This window comes from Malus domestica, chromosome 08 (genome assembly GCF_042453785.1).
Source record: "Malus domestica chromosome 08, GDT2T_hap1".
Taxonomy (NCBI): Eukaryota; Viridiplantae; Streptophyta; class Magnoliopsida; order Rosales; family Rosaceae; genus Malus; species Malus domestica.
In genome coordinates this window covers 5,642,152-5,657,664 of record NC_091668.1, presented here as the reverse complement: position 1 = coordinate 5,657,664, position 15,513 = coordinate 5,642,152, and the positions used below count along the sequence as shown (strand labels likewise).

The 15,513-nt window shown below is 36.7% G+C and overlaps 3 protein-coding genes across 5 annotated transcripts; 1 reads left to right on the top strand and 2 right to left on the bottom strand.

Annotated features, from left to right (window-relative positions):
* Positions 1-1,106: 1,106 nt before the first annotated feature.
* On the bottom strand, positions 1,107-3,804 carry LOC103441007 (vacuolar protein sorting-associated protein 32 homolog 2-like). 3 transcript variants are annotated; one of them, XM_008379709.4, is made up of 8 exons: positions 3,658-3,804; positions 3,395-3,519; positions 3,145-3,244; positions 2,606-2,691; positions 2,429-2,520; positions 2,081-2,195; positions 1,773-1,991; positions 1,107-1,473 (listed from the first exon to the last, which is right to left on the bottom strand). In XM_008379709.4, the coding sequence occupies exons 2-7, from the start codon at positions 3,464-3,466 to the stop codon at positions 1,794-1,796; spliced, it is 663 nt and encodes a 220-aa protein (XP_008377931.3). In that variant the 5' UTR covers positions 3,467-3,519; positions 3,658-3,804; the 3' UTR covers positions 1,107-1,473; positions 1,773-1,793. The 3 variants fall into 3 exon arrangements, with proteins under 3 accessions (XP_008377931.3, XP_008377929.3, XP_008377930.3); XM_008379707.4 differs by having other exon boundaries at positions 1,107-1,407; XM_008379708.4 differs by having other exon boundaries at positions 1,107-1,404.
* A 1,666-nt stretch (positions 3,805-5,470) lies between these two features.
* On the top strand, positions 5,471-10,225 carry LOC103441006 (clathrin interactor EPSIN 1-like). Its single transcript, XM_029106809.2, has 12 exons — positions 5,471-5,669; positions 5,798-5,845; positions 5,942-5,993; positions 6,451-6,530; positions 6,654-6,732; positions 6,854-6,937; positions 7,058-7,203; positions 7,310-7,570; positions 7,850-7,995; positions 8,413-8,663; positions 8,906-9,293; positions 9,746-10,225. The coding sequence occupies exons 2-12, from the start codon at positions 5,805-5,807 to the stop codon at positions 9,970-9,972; spliced, it is 1,755 nt and encodes a 584-aa protein (XP_028962642.2). The 5' UTR covers positions 5,471-5,669; positions 5,798-5,804; the 3' UTR covers positions 9,973-10,225.
* Positions 10,226-11,286: 1,061 nt separating this feature from the next.
* LOC103410690 (uncharacterized) lies at positions 11,287-15,203 on the bottom strand. Its single transcript, XM_008349366.4, has 10 exons — positions 14,984-15,203; positions 14,538-14,713; positions 13,822-13,953; positions 13,680-13,730; positions 13,125-13,221; positions 12,769-12,815; positions 12,244-12,460; positions 11,805-11,934; positions 11,660-11,702; positions 11,287-11,546 (listed from the first exon to the last, which is right to left on the bottom strand). Exons 1-10 carry the CDS (start codon positions 15,036-15,038, stop codon positions 11,463-11,465), a joined length of 1,032 nt encoding a protein of 343 aa, XP_008347588.1. The 5' UTR covers positions 15,039-15,203; the 3' UTR covers positions 11,287-11,462.
* Between the last annotated feature and the right edge of the window lie 310 nt (positions 15,204-15,513).

Genomic DNA, 15,513 nt, shown 5'->3' with positions numbered 1-15,513 from the left:
GTTCTTTATTGGTCATATACATAAATAATTTATAACTTGTGGATTTAGTAGGTGGAGGTATTGGTGGTGATGGTGGATGGTGGTAGCAGCGGCGGTGGCGAAAGTGGTGATGATCGTGAGTGGTGGTGGTGATAGCAACTGTGGTGGGAGTGGTAATGGTGACCACTAAAGGATGAGTTTCTTTTGTAATTGATTTTAAACTCTCTCGTAAAATTTTGAAACTGATAACTATTTACATGGAATTTAAGCTTGAGAAATGGAAGTCTTGAATTCCATTTTTTTTATTTATATAGAAATTCTAAATATTCATGTTTATGAATCCAAACATAGAGTTGATGTCAATTTATAAATTCCAAATTATGTCTAAATTCCAAGTTTATTTCTGATGCAGCATATAATATAAGAAAAAGAACAAACTCTAGAACACAATAAGTCTTGTCGACTCCCAAAAACAAGAGAAATATATGCCTCGTTGATTCTTACGGAATACCCTAGTTGATAGAACATAAGAGATTTAGGCTTACAGTGATTTATAGACTTTATCCACCATTCCATACATTGAATTCATCACCCAAATTAATGATATGCATGAACCCAATTAATCCCAATACAGTGCACTACATGGACTTCCTCGATAATCCTAGTACATAGAATATTATTAAAGCTAAATTTATTTTCCAATGCACTACTTGGACTTCCTCGTGCATGAATCTTATCACAATAGTGCTACTTTGTCTGCATCAATTTCCCTCGTTCCAAAAGGAAGGTAAAGTATAAGGAGCTTCTATGGCACTCAAAAAATGTCAGCATGCACTCGTCTATGCAGATTTTCCCTCGTGTTTTTATAAAGCTAGAGTGCATAGATGACAATTTTTAAATGCTAATAACATCTCCCAAAGTATAAACCCATCGTTCATTTCATATTATATAAGTATATATACCACGTGTCTGTGTTCCAATACCATACAATACCAAGATTTCTTTGTTCTCTGCCATTGAATCCTTCAATATGACCTTACATATTTTGCATGCAGGTAGCCCGGTCATTGCGACGATGTTTACACCTTTAAATATGCAAGGATTTTAACATTGATATTGACATGGACTAAAAGAAAAACATTGACATTGACATAAAAGGACATACATAATTGTATCACTAAGACATAACATTGTATTCCCATCTGGTTTTTTAGTCATTGAACCGGGATTCGAGGGCCAAACGTTCCCGGTATGGTTTTACAAGTCGAGTAAATTACATAGTACACACTGTTATCTGCTTAAAATTATATATACAGTGTCTCCTCACAATCATCAAATGCGGTAAAAAGGTCTACTGGTCAGTCTGGAGAGTCCGAGAGATTCGCACCATCCCATAGTTTATTAAACGTCTCCTGCTACATGTTACTACTACACGCAGAGAGATGAAACCCGTCAAAATGAATGGAATTAACATAACGAAGGGCGGATCATCAACTGCTTGCAGAAACACAACTCTTACTCAAATTGCAGCACACGAAAAGATCAAACAAACAAACAAACAATCCGTATAGATAACCAAATGTTTGGACTCGCGCGTTTCAAAATCTTTCTCAATTGTCATAACATGCATGTATAGCGCTTTCAGCATAACGACTTTTTCTAAAATGATATGCTTGTGGTTTGAATGATATGATCTCCGTGGTGTGCAACTACCCTAATTCAACAATAGTTGACAGTGACAGTCATGTAGAGGCTGTAGAGCTATGATTATATTATCGAGACAAATGATCTACCTGATACACGTATATAACTGCTTAAAGTGCCATCTCTGCCTGTAATGCAGCAAGCTCATCTTCCTCACGGTTATTTCTCTGAGGAGCTGGTCGGGTTGGTTGCCTGCCTGCTTCAGGATTTACATATACTGGAGCTGCCGGAGCACTCGTGGCTGGCTGGAGAAGCTCCTCCTCCAATTCAGCTCCTTCTAGTTCTTCAAGCTCGGCCTCCAATTCATCCTGTGAGAATAAATATTGCAATTTGAACCATTGATTTGAAAAGAAAAAAAGCATTGAATCTACGAACTAATAACTTGCAAAGACAATACCTCATCGAAATCAGCTGCTGCACCGATAGGTGCTGACAGTGCCTCCTGAATCTGTTTCATGCTTTCAGTTTGGTCATTGATCTCATCCATTGTTTTCTCCAAATCCTCAATTTTCCTGTAGGAAAAACAGGCCAAAGGTGAGATGCGCTACACAGAACAAAAGGATACGGTATGCTTCAACCTCCAAAGACATGTTCAAAACAAAGCAATATAAAGAGAAAGTGAAAAGAGTAATTTAAGACGTATTTACAGAATGATGCTATAGTTATGAGAATGATGCTATAGTTATGGAAATGATGGACCACGGAAACTATAACTTCTACAGAATGAAGTTCAAATTCAACTTACGTGGCCTTGTTCATGGCCTTCATTACAGCGGTTCCACTTCTCAATGCATCAACAGTTTCTGTCGTAGCGTTTGCACCTTCCAGCATTATCATCTAAAACCCCAACACAAAACGGGTCTTCAACAAAAACAGTCAACACATCAAACTTCATTAGAGTTTAAAACAACACAACAAGCACCTGATCGTGAATGCGCAATTGGAAATTCCCAAGCTGTTCAATTTGTTGTTCGTAAAGCCTCTTCCTTTTTAAACACTTTATCGCCGCTGTATTAAAAACAGCAACAAGGTATACGATTTAATAATAATTACCACACAATATCATAGGTTTCACAACTAGGTATAAGTCTGAGTCACATGTCCACTCAATTGCTTCTACAACCTACAGAATTTACTCAACGGAATCTACACACGAATCACGCTCATGATCCCCTATCACGATTTACGCAGAAAAATTCACCTAAGCAGGTAACTAGTGACGACAATTTGTTCTCCCTAGTCCCTCCACCGGAAATGGATAACACGAAAACAAAATTGGAAACAGAACAACCTACCCACATTCTTAAAAGCCAAACAAAATCGACAATAAACAAAGATTTCTGTTCAAATTCAATACAAAACATATCCACATATGGTATCAAATTCACAAAACATTGAAATCGTCTACACGAAACAAAGAATAACCGAAAAATTTGAATGTAGACCGTTCGGGTTTCTTACCATTTCGGTTTTTTGCTTGAGTAAATTGTTTAGCTTTCTCAACCTCTTGAGCTGCCTTCTTCACAAGCACTTTCTCCTTCTTCTCCAGCATCTCAAGTGTCTGCAAAATCCCAAAAACCCAACACTTATCAGTTAAAAAAAATACCCAAACAATTACAATCACAAAACCCAATTCATTGTCATAATTTCTGCAAAAAACAACAAAATCGAGTAATAAAAAATCCCCCCCCCCCAAAAAAAAAACCCATACATCGTTTAATTTGTGAATCGTGGGCAGGGGATTGGCCTCCTGCTTAGCTTTCCCAAACACCCGCTTGAACATTTTTGCTTCGATCGGTTCCCAGAACAAGAAAAAGCAACCAACTTTAAAAAACCCTGCAACCAAATCGAATTTTTTGACCCACAAATACTTGAAAATATATATTGATTCAATAAAACAACGGTCAACATATCAAAATTAAATTCATAAAAATTAAAAGTTGAACATTAAAAGAAAAGAAAAATCAGACTGACAATATTGAAAACCGCGTTGAAGGGAAGAAGTTGGGTGATTTCTGATGAAGGTTGGACTGGTGAAGAGTAAAGTTGATGACCTGAAGTGGCCAGCAGGATCCGGATCCTTTTGGTGAGATCATGGAAATCTATAAATTATATTAGTACATTGTACATTGTATATTGTATATTGTATATTGTGCGATCAGTTTTTGTTAAATACGGTTTATGTTTAGGTTTAAATAAAAATATTTAAAATAATTTTTAACCGCACAATATACAATGAACGAATAAGATTGATGAATTATAAAAATCTTCACAAAGAAAGACTACGAGAATCCAGATTTGTGAAATGGTAGTTAATTTTTTAGAAAACTTTGAGTTTTAACCATAAGGACAAAATAAAGGGTAAAGTAAATTGTACTGTAATTGACTTTTTAATATAAAAATATAGTTTTTCGTCAAAGTGAATAGTAACAAGAGCTTTTAAAGTTCATAAATTTTTACTTCAAAAGAAATGAAGGGAGGGAGATATGTAACGGGCTATGAGGAAGTTTGTGGTGACGGACGAATAGGATGCTTGGGTTTGTATGTTGGACGGAGTAATGTGACCGGCGGTTTATTGGTAAATAGAGTTTATGAACCGGCACGCGAAGGCCTAGAGGTTGAAGACTGTATTAAAAGAAACCCAAGCCCAATATACTTTGGGCCGGCTGGCTAATTTAACTGTTCAAGTTTCCCAAACCCAATATAGACACCGTAAAAAAGATCTGTAGATTCTCTTGTACGTTGTCGTGTTTACTTATCATAAATGAGTATGAAAATAAATTGATAATATTTGACTCTTTACGTATACTAAGTTCATTTCTCTTTGAGTGATGACGGTGTCATTATCATTTTGTCGTATAAACGTCGTTCACTCTCTTTATCACCATTCACATACCATCTCCATAAATTTTATTTAATTTAGAGATCGTTTAGTCATTTATATGTACTGAATAAACCAATAATTTTGATAACAAATGACATCAATTGTCAATTTGTTTGATTTATGTAGATGGCTAGACTATGATGACATAGAGAATAAACGAATATGATTGTATTGTTTGTACCATAAAGTAATGCCACGTACCCTAAACCCTTAAATACAAACAACCATCAATAATTCCAATCTCATCCATAGATAAAATCATCTTTAAAAATAAGAAATACATAAGTATTCCCATATATTGATATTTGCCTATAACTGGTGGTTTCTTTTAAAAGGGACTAGCTGGTCATCACGTTAGTCTATTTTCTTGGAGGTTGGAAGACTTGCACAAGTATTTCAGCTTCACCAACCATCGTGTGATTCACGAGTGATAGGAATCGAACCCAAGACATATCATGTAGAATACGACTTAAAATTCATCCTAATCATTGGGCTAACTCGTGATGGTTATAAGCAGTCGGTTTTAAAATCAAATTTTTTTAATAACGAATTTGTTACTATTTACTACGATTAACTTATTATACAGCTTAGTCTAAATTTCTTTTAGCATATATGTAAGGCTCGTTTTGATGTGTTTTTAAAATGACTGAAAGCGATTTAGAGAAAATATTTTTAGGTTTCAAAAGCACTTTGTGATTTCTACAAGAAACACTAGTAATGTGCTTATTCTAGGAAGCACTTTAAGAGATTTTTTTTAGAATTTACTTACATCTTAACTAAAGATTGTTCTAAAAATATTTTCATCAAAAACGTTTTTAATCATTTAAAAAAAAACATTCAAATAAACTCTAATCAAATAAGTATTATATATATATATATATATATATATATATATATATTTTTTTTTTTTGGCAAGGAAAAAGTAAAGCTCACACAAACATCATCGCGGGACCTCGTTGGCTTTACCGGTTCTCTGTCAATTGGATGCGATTTAAAAACCACAAAACAACCACCCCGATTATCTCTCTCTCCCTCTTCTGGCGACGCACGCCAAGATCTGAAAATCCTTTCCGTTCCTTTCTCTTCGACTTTTTGCTCAAAGGTCCTTCTTCTTTCTTCCTTAATCTTCTTACATTCCTCCAAAAATTTGACTTCAACTTCTCCGATTCGCTCTGATTCAATCGCAATTTTGCTTCTTCCTATCTGATCTCGCATTTCCGAATTTTGCAGATTCGTCATGGATTTCATGAAGGTCTTCGATCAAACGGTCCGAGAAATGTCAGTTTTTGTTGCGATTTTACTCAATTTTTTTCGATTTATTTGATATCAATTGCAATTTAATTGACATTTTGTTTGCTTAATCTTGATGTGCAGAAAGAGGGAGGTGAATCTGAAGGTCTTGAAGGTTCCGGAGATGGAGCAGAAGGTAATTTACTGTTAATTCGGCGAAATTTTTCCTTTTTCATTGGAATTTCTTATTGTGTGACAAAAATTATAGATCTGAACTCGAATTGTTGTATTCATGGCGGATTCAAACAGCAAAATTTGTTATTTAGTTTTCGTCCTCAATAGTCATCATAGCATTGCAGCCTTAGATTTTATCCTTGTAGATACATTTGAGCTGAAATTATAGCTATGCTTTTGGTCTTTTAGCTTTGAGAGGTCACTGGAACAGGTTTCTACAATTTTGAAATGCCCACGGTCGGTTGGCATTAGCTATTGGCTTTAGACTGTATACTTTGAATGTACTAGCTAAACTGGCGGATATGAATTTGTTTTTTCTCATTTCGGGAGCTGGACTCTGGATGATATGATTAACGGCTATGTCCGGTTTGAATTTTCTTTTGGTTTACCGAATTTGTTTCATTGCTGTTATACGGTAGGTATTGGATGCGACAGATAGTGAACCTTGGGGTCCTCATGGCTCTGCATTGGCAGAGATTGCACAGGCCACTAAAAAATTGTGAGTTTCAACTGCAGTGAACTGTTAAGGATTCTTGTTAAAATCTTTTTTTATAGTGCCAATTTCCGGAATCTAGAAGGAACATGTACTTACACGCACTTGCTGATTCTTGTTATCTTTTAGTTCGGAATGTCAGATGGTTATGAGTGTTTTATGGACAAGACTAAGTGAGACGGGAAAAGACTGGCGTCATGTTTATAAGGTAAGAATTCAGTTGGACTGTGCACATATATGCTTATAGAGATCTACGCATACTATATTTTGGTGTCGTTGGGTCATGTGCCTTTTTATCCCTTTCATGTCTGAAACAACTTCTGCATCAGGCATTGGCTGTTATAGAATATTTGGTTTCACATGGATCTGAGCGTGCTGTTGATGACATTATAGAACATACTTTCCAAATCTCAGTAAGGACTATTTCTTTATGGCCTGAACTTGTTTTTGTGTATATCAACTATCAAGTCGAGAATATGGTTGAATATGCTCAAAACATTCTATTTCTCTTTTGTTTTTTCCTTTTGGTGTAGTCACTCTCAAGCTTTGAATATGTTGAGCCAAGTGGGAAAGATAATGGAATAAATGTGAGAAAGAAGGCTGAAAATATAGTGGCCCTTCTGAATAATAAAGATAAAATACAAGAAGTTAGAAACAAAGCTGCTGCAAATCGTGACAAGTAAGCTTATTTTTCTGGCGACTAGGTTTTCAAGTTTACTTCAACTTTTCTGAAATCTTTTGATTAGATTTCATCTTATAAACTATTAGCACGTTGCCAACTTTAGGTACTTTGGACTTTCATCTACTGGGATAACATATAAGTCAGGTTCAGCGACTTCATCCTCGTATAGTAATAGCAGCTTTCAGAGTAGTGACCGCTATGGAGGTCTAGGTGGTACAGCAGCTGCTGGTGATAGTTTCGGCGATAGCTATAGAGACAGACATGAAGAAGACAAGACTGAGAAGTTCAGCTCAAGCAGGTCTCGACGTGGGGCTACAAGTGAGAATCGAGAGAGCTCTTCAAAGAAGGGCTCAACACGAAGCAGGTATTTGATTTTTACTGTTGGTGATAGGCTGCAATCCTTAAACTAATGTGCCTTTAGACTGAGAGGCTTTGGATAACACTTAAAAAGGTTCTTCTGAGACTCAGAACTGCAATACGATGGTTTCTATCACTACTAGCTAATTTTGTCTGCAGCTCTCTCTCACTGATGCACAGACCCTGCCCTCTGTATACAGAGAGACTGAAGCACGTATATATTGCCCCAATAATTTTGTTGCTATGTGATCGTGTTTAGATTAATTTCAGAATGCTTATCTTGCAGGAGAGGGCAGGATGATATATCATCTAGTGAGTCAAAGTCATCAAATAAATCAAATGAAGCTGATACATACAGTTCAATTCACACGCAAAGCCCAAGTATTGCTGATGATGATGACGATTTTGATCCGCGAGGGACTTCTACTGCTAGTAAGTACATATGAACTCTGCTGCAGTTGGTAGTTTAGTGTAAAACTAAAAGGAAGCCTTGTGGGGAAGACATCGGCAAATGTTGTTTAGCTGCAATCAATTCCATGCCATTTGTCTTTGTAATTCTTGACCATTAATTGTTGTACTGAAGCCATTGAGGATGCTGGTTGTGCCATGGAACATAGTACATCTTTTGTTGAGTTCTACGTTATTTGTTCAAACATATACGCTTTATATGAATATCACTATACTATTGGTTGGTGTAAATTTTCCTGCTTTTTCTTCTATCATATTTATTATGCACTGACATTTAACTGAACGTGTAGTTATTATTGTATTTGCGTGTTTTTTAAATAGTATGAATGATTTATTGAATATAATTTAACATTTCAGTGTGTACTATATTATTCTCAACAGAGGCTGCTGTTGCAAGCTCGAACCAAGTGGATCTATTTGGACAAAATTTGATGGACGACTTCGTAGATGTTCCAGCATCTGTTCCTGAAGAAAAGCCTGTTATGAACAGCAGTTCATCGGACGTTGATCTGTTTGCAGATGCAGATTTTGTGTCAGCAGCACCACCCCAGGCAGCATCTGGAGCATTTGCAGACTCAACTTTTGTATCCGCACCACCCAAGACAGCAACTGGAGCAAGTTCTCAAACTCAGGTCAGACATTCATATGTTTCAGTTGTGATGTTCACCATAACCAAGAGGGTTTAAATTAAAGCACACCCCATAATTTATGCAAACTTTGAAGAAGTTTTTTGCTTAAGCATGTGAAAATGTATTAGCTGTGGGATTTTGGCAAACAAACGACTGGTTTTAGGGTTTATCCCAAGTGTTTTTTATTACTCAAAAGCGTCTGAAGTTCTTCGCTAACAAACATGTTTTATCATTAATTTATACAGAATGGCTTTGATCTGTTTGCGTCTCAACCAACCCTATCCCCACCGGCTTCTTCAACAGTTGATCTTTTTGCCACCCCTGATCCAGTTATGCAGCCAGAAGCCAAGTCTACAAATGCTGCACCAACAAACACCAACATTGTTGATCCCTTTGCCACTGTTCCACTTAACAATTTTGATGGATCTGATATAATGGGGGCGTTCACGTCTCATTCTGATTCAGCAGCTTCAGAACCTTCCCAAAGTTCTGTCAATGATGGCAGCCACAATGTTGTGGGGAAACAATCTTTAGCAGATTCGAAGACCCCACCCAAGAAGGATTTCCAGGTGAAATCTGGCATTTGGGCCGATTCACTTAGCCGTGGACTGATTGATCTTAATATATCTGGTCGTAAGTACATCCATCTCAACTGAAATATTTCCTTCCATAGCATAATTTATTTGTTTGTACATGAAATTAAATTTTACTTTTTTTTCAAGTTGTGAGTTGAGATTCGGAAAAATTGAGATGGTCTTTTATTTTAAAATATGACAAGTGTCTGGGTCGTGTTAGGATTAAGGTTATCTGTAATCTTGATATATACGGTCAGGGGTAATTGATTTGAGTCTAATTCATTTTCGGTGAGTGGATTGATTGGGTAAATGTTCGAGTGGGTTTCTCATGGAAGTGACAAATATAAATCTTCGCTAGTTCTTATTTCAAAAGTTTTATATACATTAGTGTGGGATACAGGGGCACAGCTCTGGTTCTTTAGTAATCGTGTGCTCAAATTATGAGTATTTGCACGTCAATGCATGTTTAGGTCGCTTTTGTGATTGCTCCTTTACTTGATGTACTTGCAGCCAAGAAGGTGAATCTGGCGGATGTGGGAATCGTGGGTGGATTGACTGATGGAACTGATGAAAGAGAGAAGGGGCCCCCAACTTCGTATTACATGGGAAGAGCAATGGGTTCGGGGACTGGTCTTGGAAAATCAGGGTTCCCATCTTCACAAGGAATAGGTGACGACTTATTCTCAAGTCTCAGCAGCGGCAACCAGCAATACCAATACGGTGGATTCCAAAAGTAATTTCGTTATTTTCCGCCATTTTCATGCCTACATATTCTTTTGCCTGCTCGGCTAAAATATTGGTAGTTGTGTGTTTTGGTGTGCTTGGTTTGTGTTCCTACTCCTCAGCGGAATACTGTGATTCGAGGAATGTATTGATATGAGTCGAGATGATTGCAACGCGTTTTAATATAAAACTATGTGGGTAGTAGTCTAGATGTTGATTTTGTCGTGAAACAAGTATATCGTAATCAGTTTGCCATGGTTACGGGAACACCCGTCTCTGTTTGCTCCCCCAAATTCCTCTACTCAATTTTCTGTTCGGCTCTGGTGTGCCGAGCCGAACTCGTGTGGAATTGTTTGGTGGTTGGGTTCAGAATATCTGTTTCATTGTTCGGTGGTATCTGTTTCTGTTGCGTGGTACAATTTATGGTTTGTGGTTATTTGAATTTTTTAAAGAACAGCTTTTTAAAAAAGTTAGGATATTAATTATATTCAGTAAATGAAAAAGTAAAGTGTTATATTTTTTGTTTCCAAAATTATGGATAAAAAAATAGCAGAATGCAAACACTTATTTGAAATGTGTTTTTTTTTATTGGAGGCAGGCGGTCAATACCAATTAATGAAAATTTAATAATGCTAACCCCATCTTTTTGTTTTTAGCTTTTAGCACCATAGTTTATCAAACATAAACCTGTTTTTTTTCACAACTGTTTATTTTCACGTCACAGCAAGTAGTTTTGAAAAAACTGAAACAGTTTTTTTCTTCCAACTTTTGGAATCCAGATCATCTTTGTGAGGATCTCAGGAATTTGTGAATCATATTCGTTCATCGTACATTATGCGGTTAGAAATTATTTTAATATTTTATTTAAAATTAAATACAAACAGTATCTGACAAAACTATTTGCACGATGTACGATGAACAACATTTACGGATTCTTATAATCCTCATCAAATGGATCCGGAGATGATTCTGTTGGCAATTTATGTATTCCTGTTCAGAACGTGAACCGCCGAACATCCTGACAGGTACACAGAGAGGGAGAATCGCACTTGCAAGACTTTCTATAAACAATCCATGTGCTTTCCTGTAAAAGCACTTGTATGTGCAACATTAGGCAAGTGCTTTAATTTAGGTCCTAAATAAGCAATTCCTACCAAACATGCCTTAATCTTAATTGTCTCTTCGCCCGTAGTTTTACATTCCTTCATCTAAATCTACTTTAGCTACTAAACAAGCAATTCCTACCAAACATGCCTTTAAATCTTAATTGTAGTTTTGAATTCCTTTATCAATCGATTTAGATGTCGGGGCTGTGTGTGGAGTGCGACTGGAGCACAAGACGGTACATCACATGTCATTATACATTAGAATGATTTTTGTTTTTCCGAGTATCCCTCCAATCATACAATAACATATAGCAGCCGGAAATTATTAGATTGTATTTTTATTTATTTTACAGAAAGGGTTGAAGAGGACATCATAAACGTTTTTGTTTTATGGGTTTCTAGTAGTACTGCACGTCCATCATCTTCCCCCTTAACATGGCTTCTGCTTTCCTCACCTGCTTCACTGGTCCTATGATGAACACCTGCATTCCGGGAAAAAGACCAAAAAAAAAAAAAAAACACCCACAAACTTCGATCAATTTTTTGCGTCTACTTGGAACAACTATTCTAAATCATGTAGATTCGTTGGACTGACCTTATCCGGCGGACCCTTATCGCTTCCCATGAAAATTTCAGCACTGTATAATAATAACATAAAAATATAATGTAGGGGCGAGAAAGAGATTAGCGGAACACAGATAGATAAGGAGAAACACACAAAGATAGAGAGAAGATTGTACTTGCAAGACTCTTTTATTGACAAGATGGAAGATCCTCTTCTCCCGATAACACGGCCCATCTTTCCCGGAGGAACATCAAGAACTGAAAGGATTTCTTCCTCTGGAGCATTGCCCTCCACTTTAAGGTTATCTGTTAGGAGAAATAACATCCGAATTAGCATCCAATTATATGTACACTGTATAGACAAACTATGGAGGATTCTTATCTGTCAAAAATTAACATAATGAACACTGATTGATGGACGACATGCACATAATTTTTAGTGGCAGAATTAATTGGATTTGAATAATGCAAACTAGCCTCATACGTAAAGCTTTAAGCTTGTATATAACTCAGCATTTTCGAGAACCTAGGTTATATGCATGCAGAACGTTTCACCTCGTTTTGAAGTCTTTAAGTAATAGTTGTGTGGCATACATATTGAAGAAGATTCAAGACCTGGAATAGGGGGGAGAGATGGCCAGTCTGCAAAATTATTATTGCTGATGCAAAAACAGCGGCAGTAGAGCGCACCACGAACTGCAAGTGACCATAATGACTGTTGATTCAATTTCTCCATCATCTTGTAATAGATATACAGAAGAAAGCGGACATCATCTGCAGCTGCGCGGACCATCTGTTCAGATAAAGGTCTGTAGGTCCAAAAGTTGGGATCCTGTACGTATATTAAATGAATGTCATTGACAGAAGACCCTTTTCAAAACGATGCGTAAAGAATTTATGAATCAACATCAAACTATGCAAATTTAAGTTATATGGCCAACGCTCTTTTGTTGATAATCTAAGTGTAAACCACTTCAGAGTGATTCAAAACCTTTTTCATCAGGCTGTAATCTCATAATCATTTTCCCCGTCTACCATCACACCGACTTAACCTTCAATGTATTTTATATGGAAAATCAAGACAGGGAGAAAAAGATAATAACAGAACTCATGAACAATTGTTATGATGTTGAAACGAACCTGCCTAAGGAGGAAACGAACCTCTTCCTTCTCAAGATAAGATATTCCTGCAATCAAACTCTTAAATGAAAACTGAAGCCATACTGGGAAGATCTAAACCTAACAATCCAATTCATCATGTCCCTGTATCTAATTTTGTCATCCAGAAAACTTTTGGAATGTAATCAGATAACATTAAATACTTGGGTCCAGTACTTGAAGAATGATCTTTTAAATAGATTATTCTTATGATTAATTTAAACTCTTGGAAGACAAAAGTATCGGTTATTTTCATCAAATCAATGTAAATCCAAAAGCATATGGAAATATGATAACAAACAGAAACTTCAATGGATACCACCAAACATATGTAATACCACAATAGCGTGGATCAGCAAGGAGGCCAACGAATGATATATAATCATCTAGCAATCTTTTCCGTCCTTCTTGCTCCTCTATCAGCGAATAGGCAATCTGAATGCCAAAAATAATATTATTATTCTATCATAGCGAGAGGGCTCCAATTTCTGACAAGTGATAAAAGGATAAATCACATGTTTATAAAAGTTCAAGATCGACTAGGCACAGAAGTAGAAGTCAATGAAGCACCACTATCAGGCCAACCCTCATAAAAAGTTGTTTCTAGGTATTATCAAGGATTCAAGGCCACCTAAGCAGGCCACATATCAGAAACGGTTAAATTCAAACGAGAACACACAGAAAGTAGAGATGTATTTCTAAGTGATGTCAATGTCATTCTAAGCCAGCCCATCATGGACAGGTCATGAAACTCAACATTTCGATTCAGTCCCCATAGATTAAACTTCTCTCCATCTAATGACAGGGCGGAGGATGGATAAGGATTCTTTTTATGTTAGATTTGACATCAAAAAATATGTCGAAATTTCTAACAAGTGATAAAGGATGCTCACCTGGGTATCTACAACATTGTTCAACTTGATGCCAAACTGAAAGTACAGGGCCTGAAAAAATAAAACAAAATTCAATAACGGCAACAAAATGTCTTATTAAAAGAAGGTACAAGCTGGGATGAAAATAAAACCGATCAGATACCTCACTATCTCGTTTGCAATCATGAATGACTTTGGTGATATAGGAAGACTCAAGTGCAGGCTTACAGGCATTGATCAGCATCACCCCTCCCTGAATGGCATCAACCAGATATATAGCATCTGGAAATGCAAGCTGGCAGAAACAAAACACGTCCAGTTTATTAAAATAGCAGACAATTACAAACAAGAGACTGCCTTTATATATTTCAGATAAACAAAAATGCAGGCAAATGCAAGAAATCTAATCAGAAAGCAAAATGACAACCAATTTGGGAAGCAACGAACAGTTTCTCTTAGTATTTTATTGACTTACTTTTCGTAGTTGGCTATTAACAATCTATGGGCCTGTTTGGGACTGCTTTTGATGGCGTTTGCAAAAAAACCTTGAAAGCACTTCGCAGTCATATAAGCGTATTCTGGAGAAGCACCTGCTATGTGCTCTTCCAGATAACTTCCAAATGTTTTTCCAGGAAGCACTTGGATTTTTAATCATTTTGCACTTGTATTTTTAATAATTTCAACTTACTTCTAATAAAAGCACTTCTAATGTAAACGTCTAGAAGCAAAAGTGGTTCCTACAGAAGCAGTTCCAAACGGGCCCTATATATATGCCCTTGCTTAGATCAGACAAACATCTAATAAATGAGACAGGTTGGACACAAATTTGAAGCTGAACAAATATACACAAAATACAGCAACAATACTAATTACGCAGACCTGCATGATACAGAGAGTTCCATGGCGACAGAGGTCAACTCCCTCGCAGTCGAAACCAATGACAAATGGCCTTTCAGCTGAGGGCTGCAAGAACTCAGCAGGCAGCTGAGATGCATGAGTGACTATACGAATAGGAGCCAATGGCAACTGGGTTTCATGATTTAGGGGTTTCTCACCTGCAATCCACCCAAAAAACAGCTAGTTTCACATAAAATTAAACAAAAAGTAACCAAATTTAGGTCAAATTCATAAACCCCAATTCATAACTATTTAGGGCGACACAGATACGCCAATCAATCATCCAAAGATTCGACATTTTGCAGGTAATTTTTCTTTACCGCATTTTCCCGGCAACCGAACAGACCAAAAGCAATAGAAACACAAAATTGAAATTAAAAATTGAAAAAGGGTAATTGGGGGATTGGATTGGATTGGAGAAGACAGACCTGGGCCAGGCGAGAGACGAAGGTGAGTCTGTAAAGGAGGAGGTACAGAGGCCATGCGATCGGACCATCCACGCCAATCTTTAATTTTGCCTCCAAACCAACGAACCCTGATTGTCTCCCGCTTCACCAAATTATGTTTACGCCCCCCATTTCATTTTCTTTTACGTTTTTCTTACGCGGAAATGGAGAGCCGACATCCATTTTGGTAACCCGACCCGTTATCTTTCGATTAATAAAAAACCCTTTTAAAGTGTACATTTCGATATTGTAATTTACTTTTACGTCTTTTTCAATCTTAAAAGTGTAAACTGTCGATTTGCTCCTTAAACTTTCACCTAACTTTCGATTTCCTTCATGAACTTTTCGATTGGAAAATTAAGGACTCAAACTAATTTGTTAAATTATTAATTTATTAGAGAAAATAAAAATGGCAGTACATGCTTAAAGAAAAATACTAACTTAGATACTTTTGAAGACAATGACACCGTATGTCATTTCTCATGCATAGAAACGAGTGAAAAATAAAATTG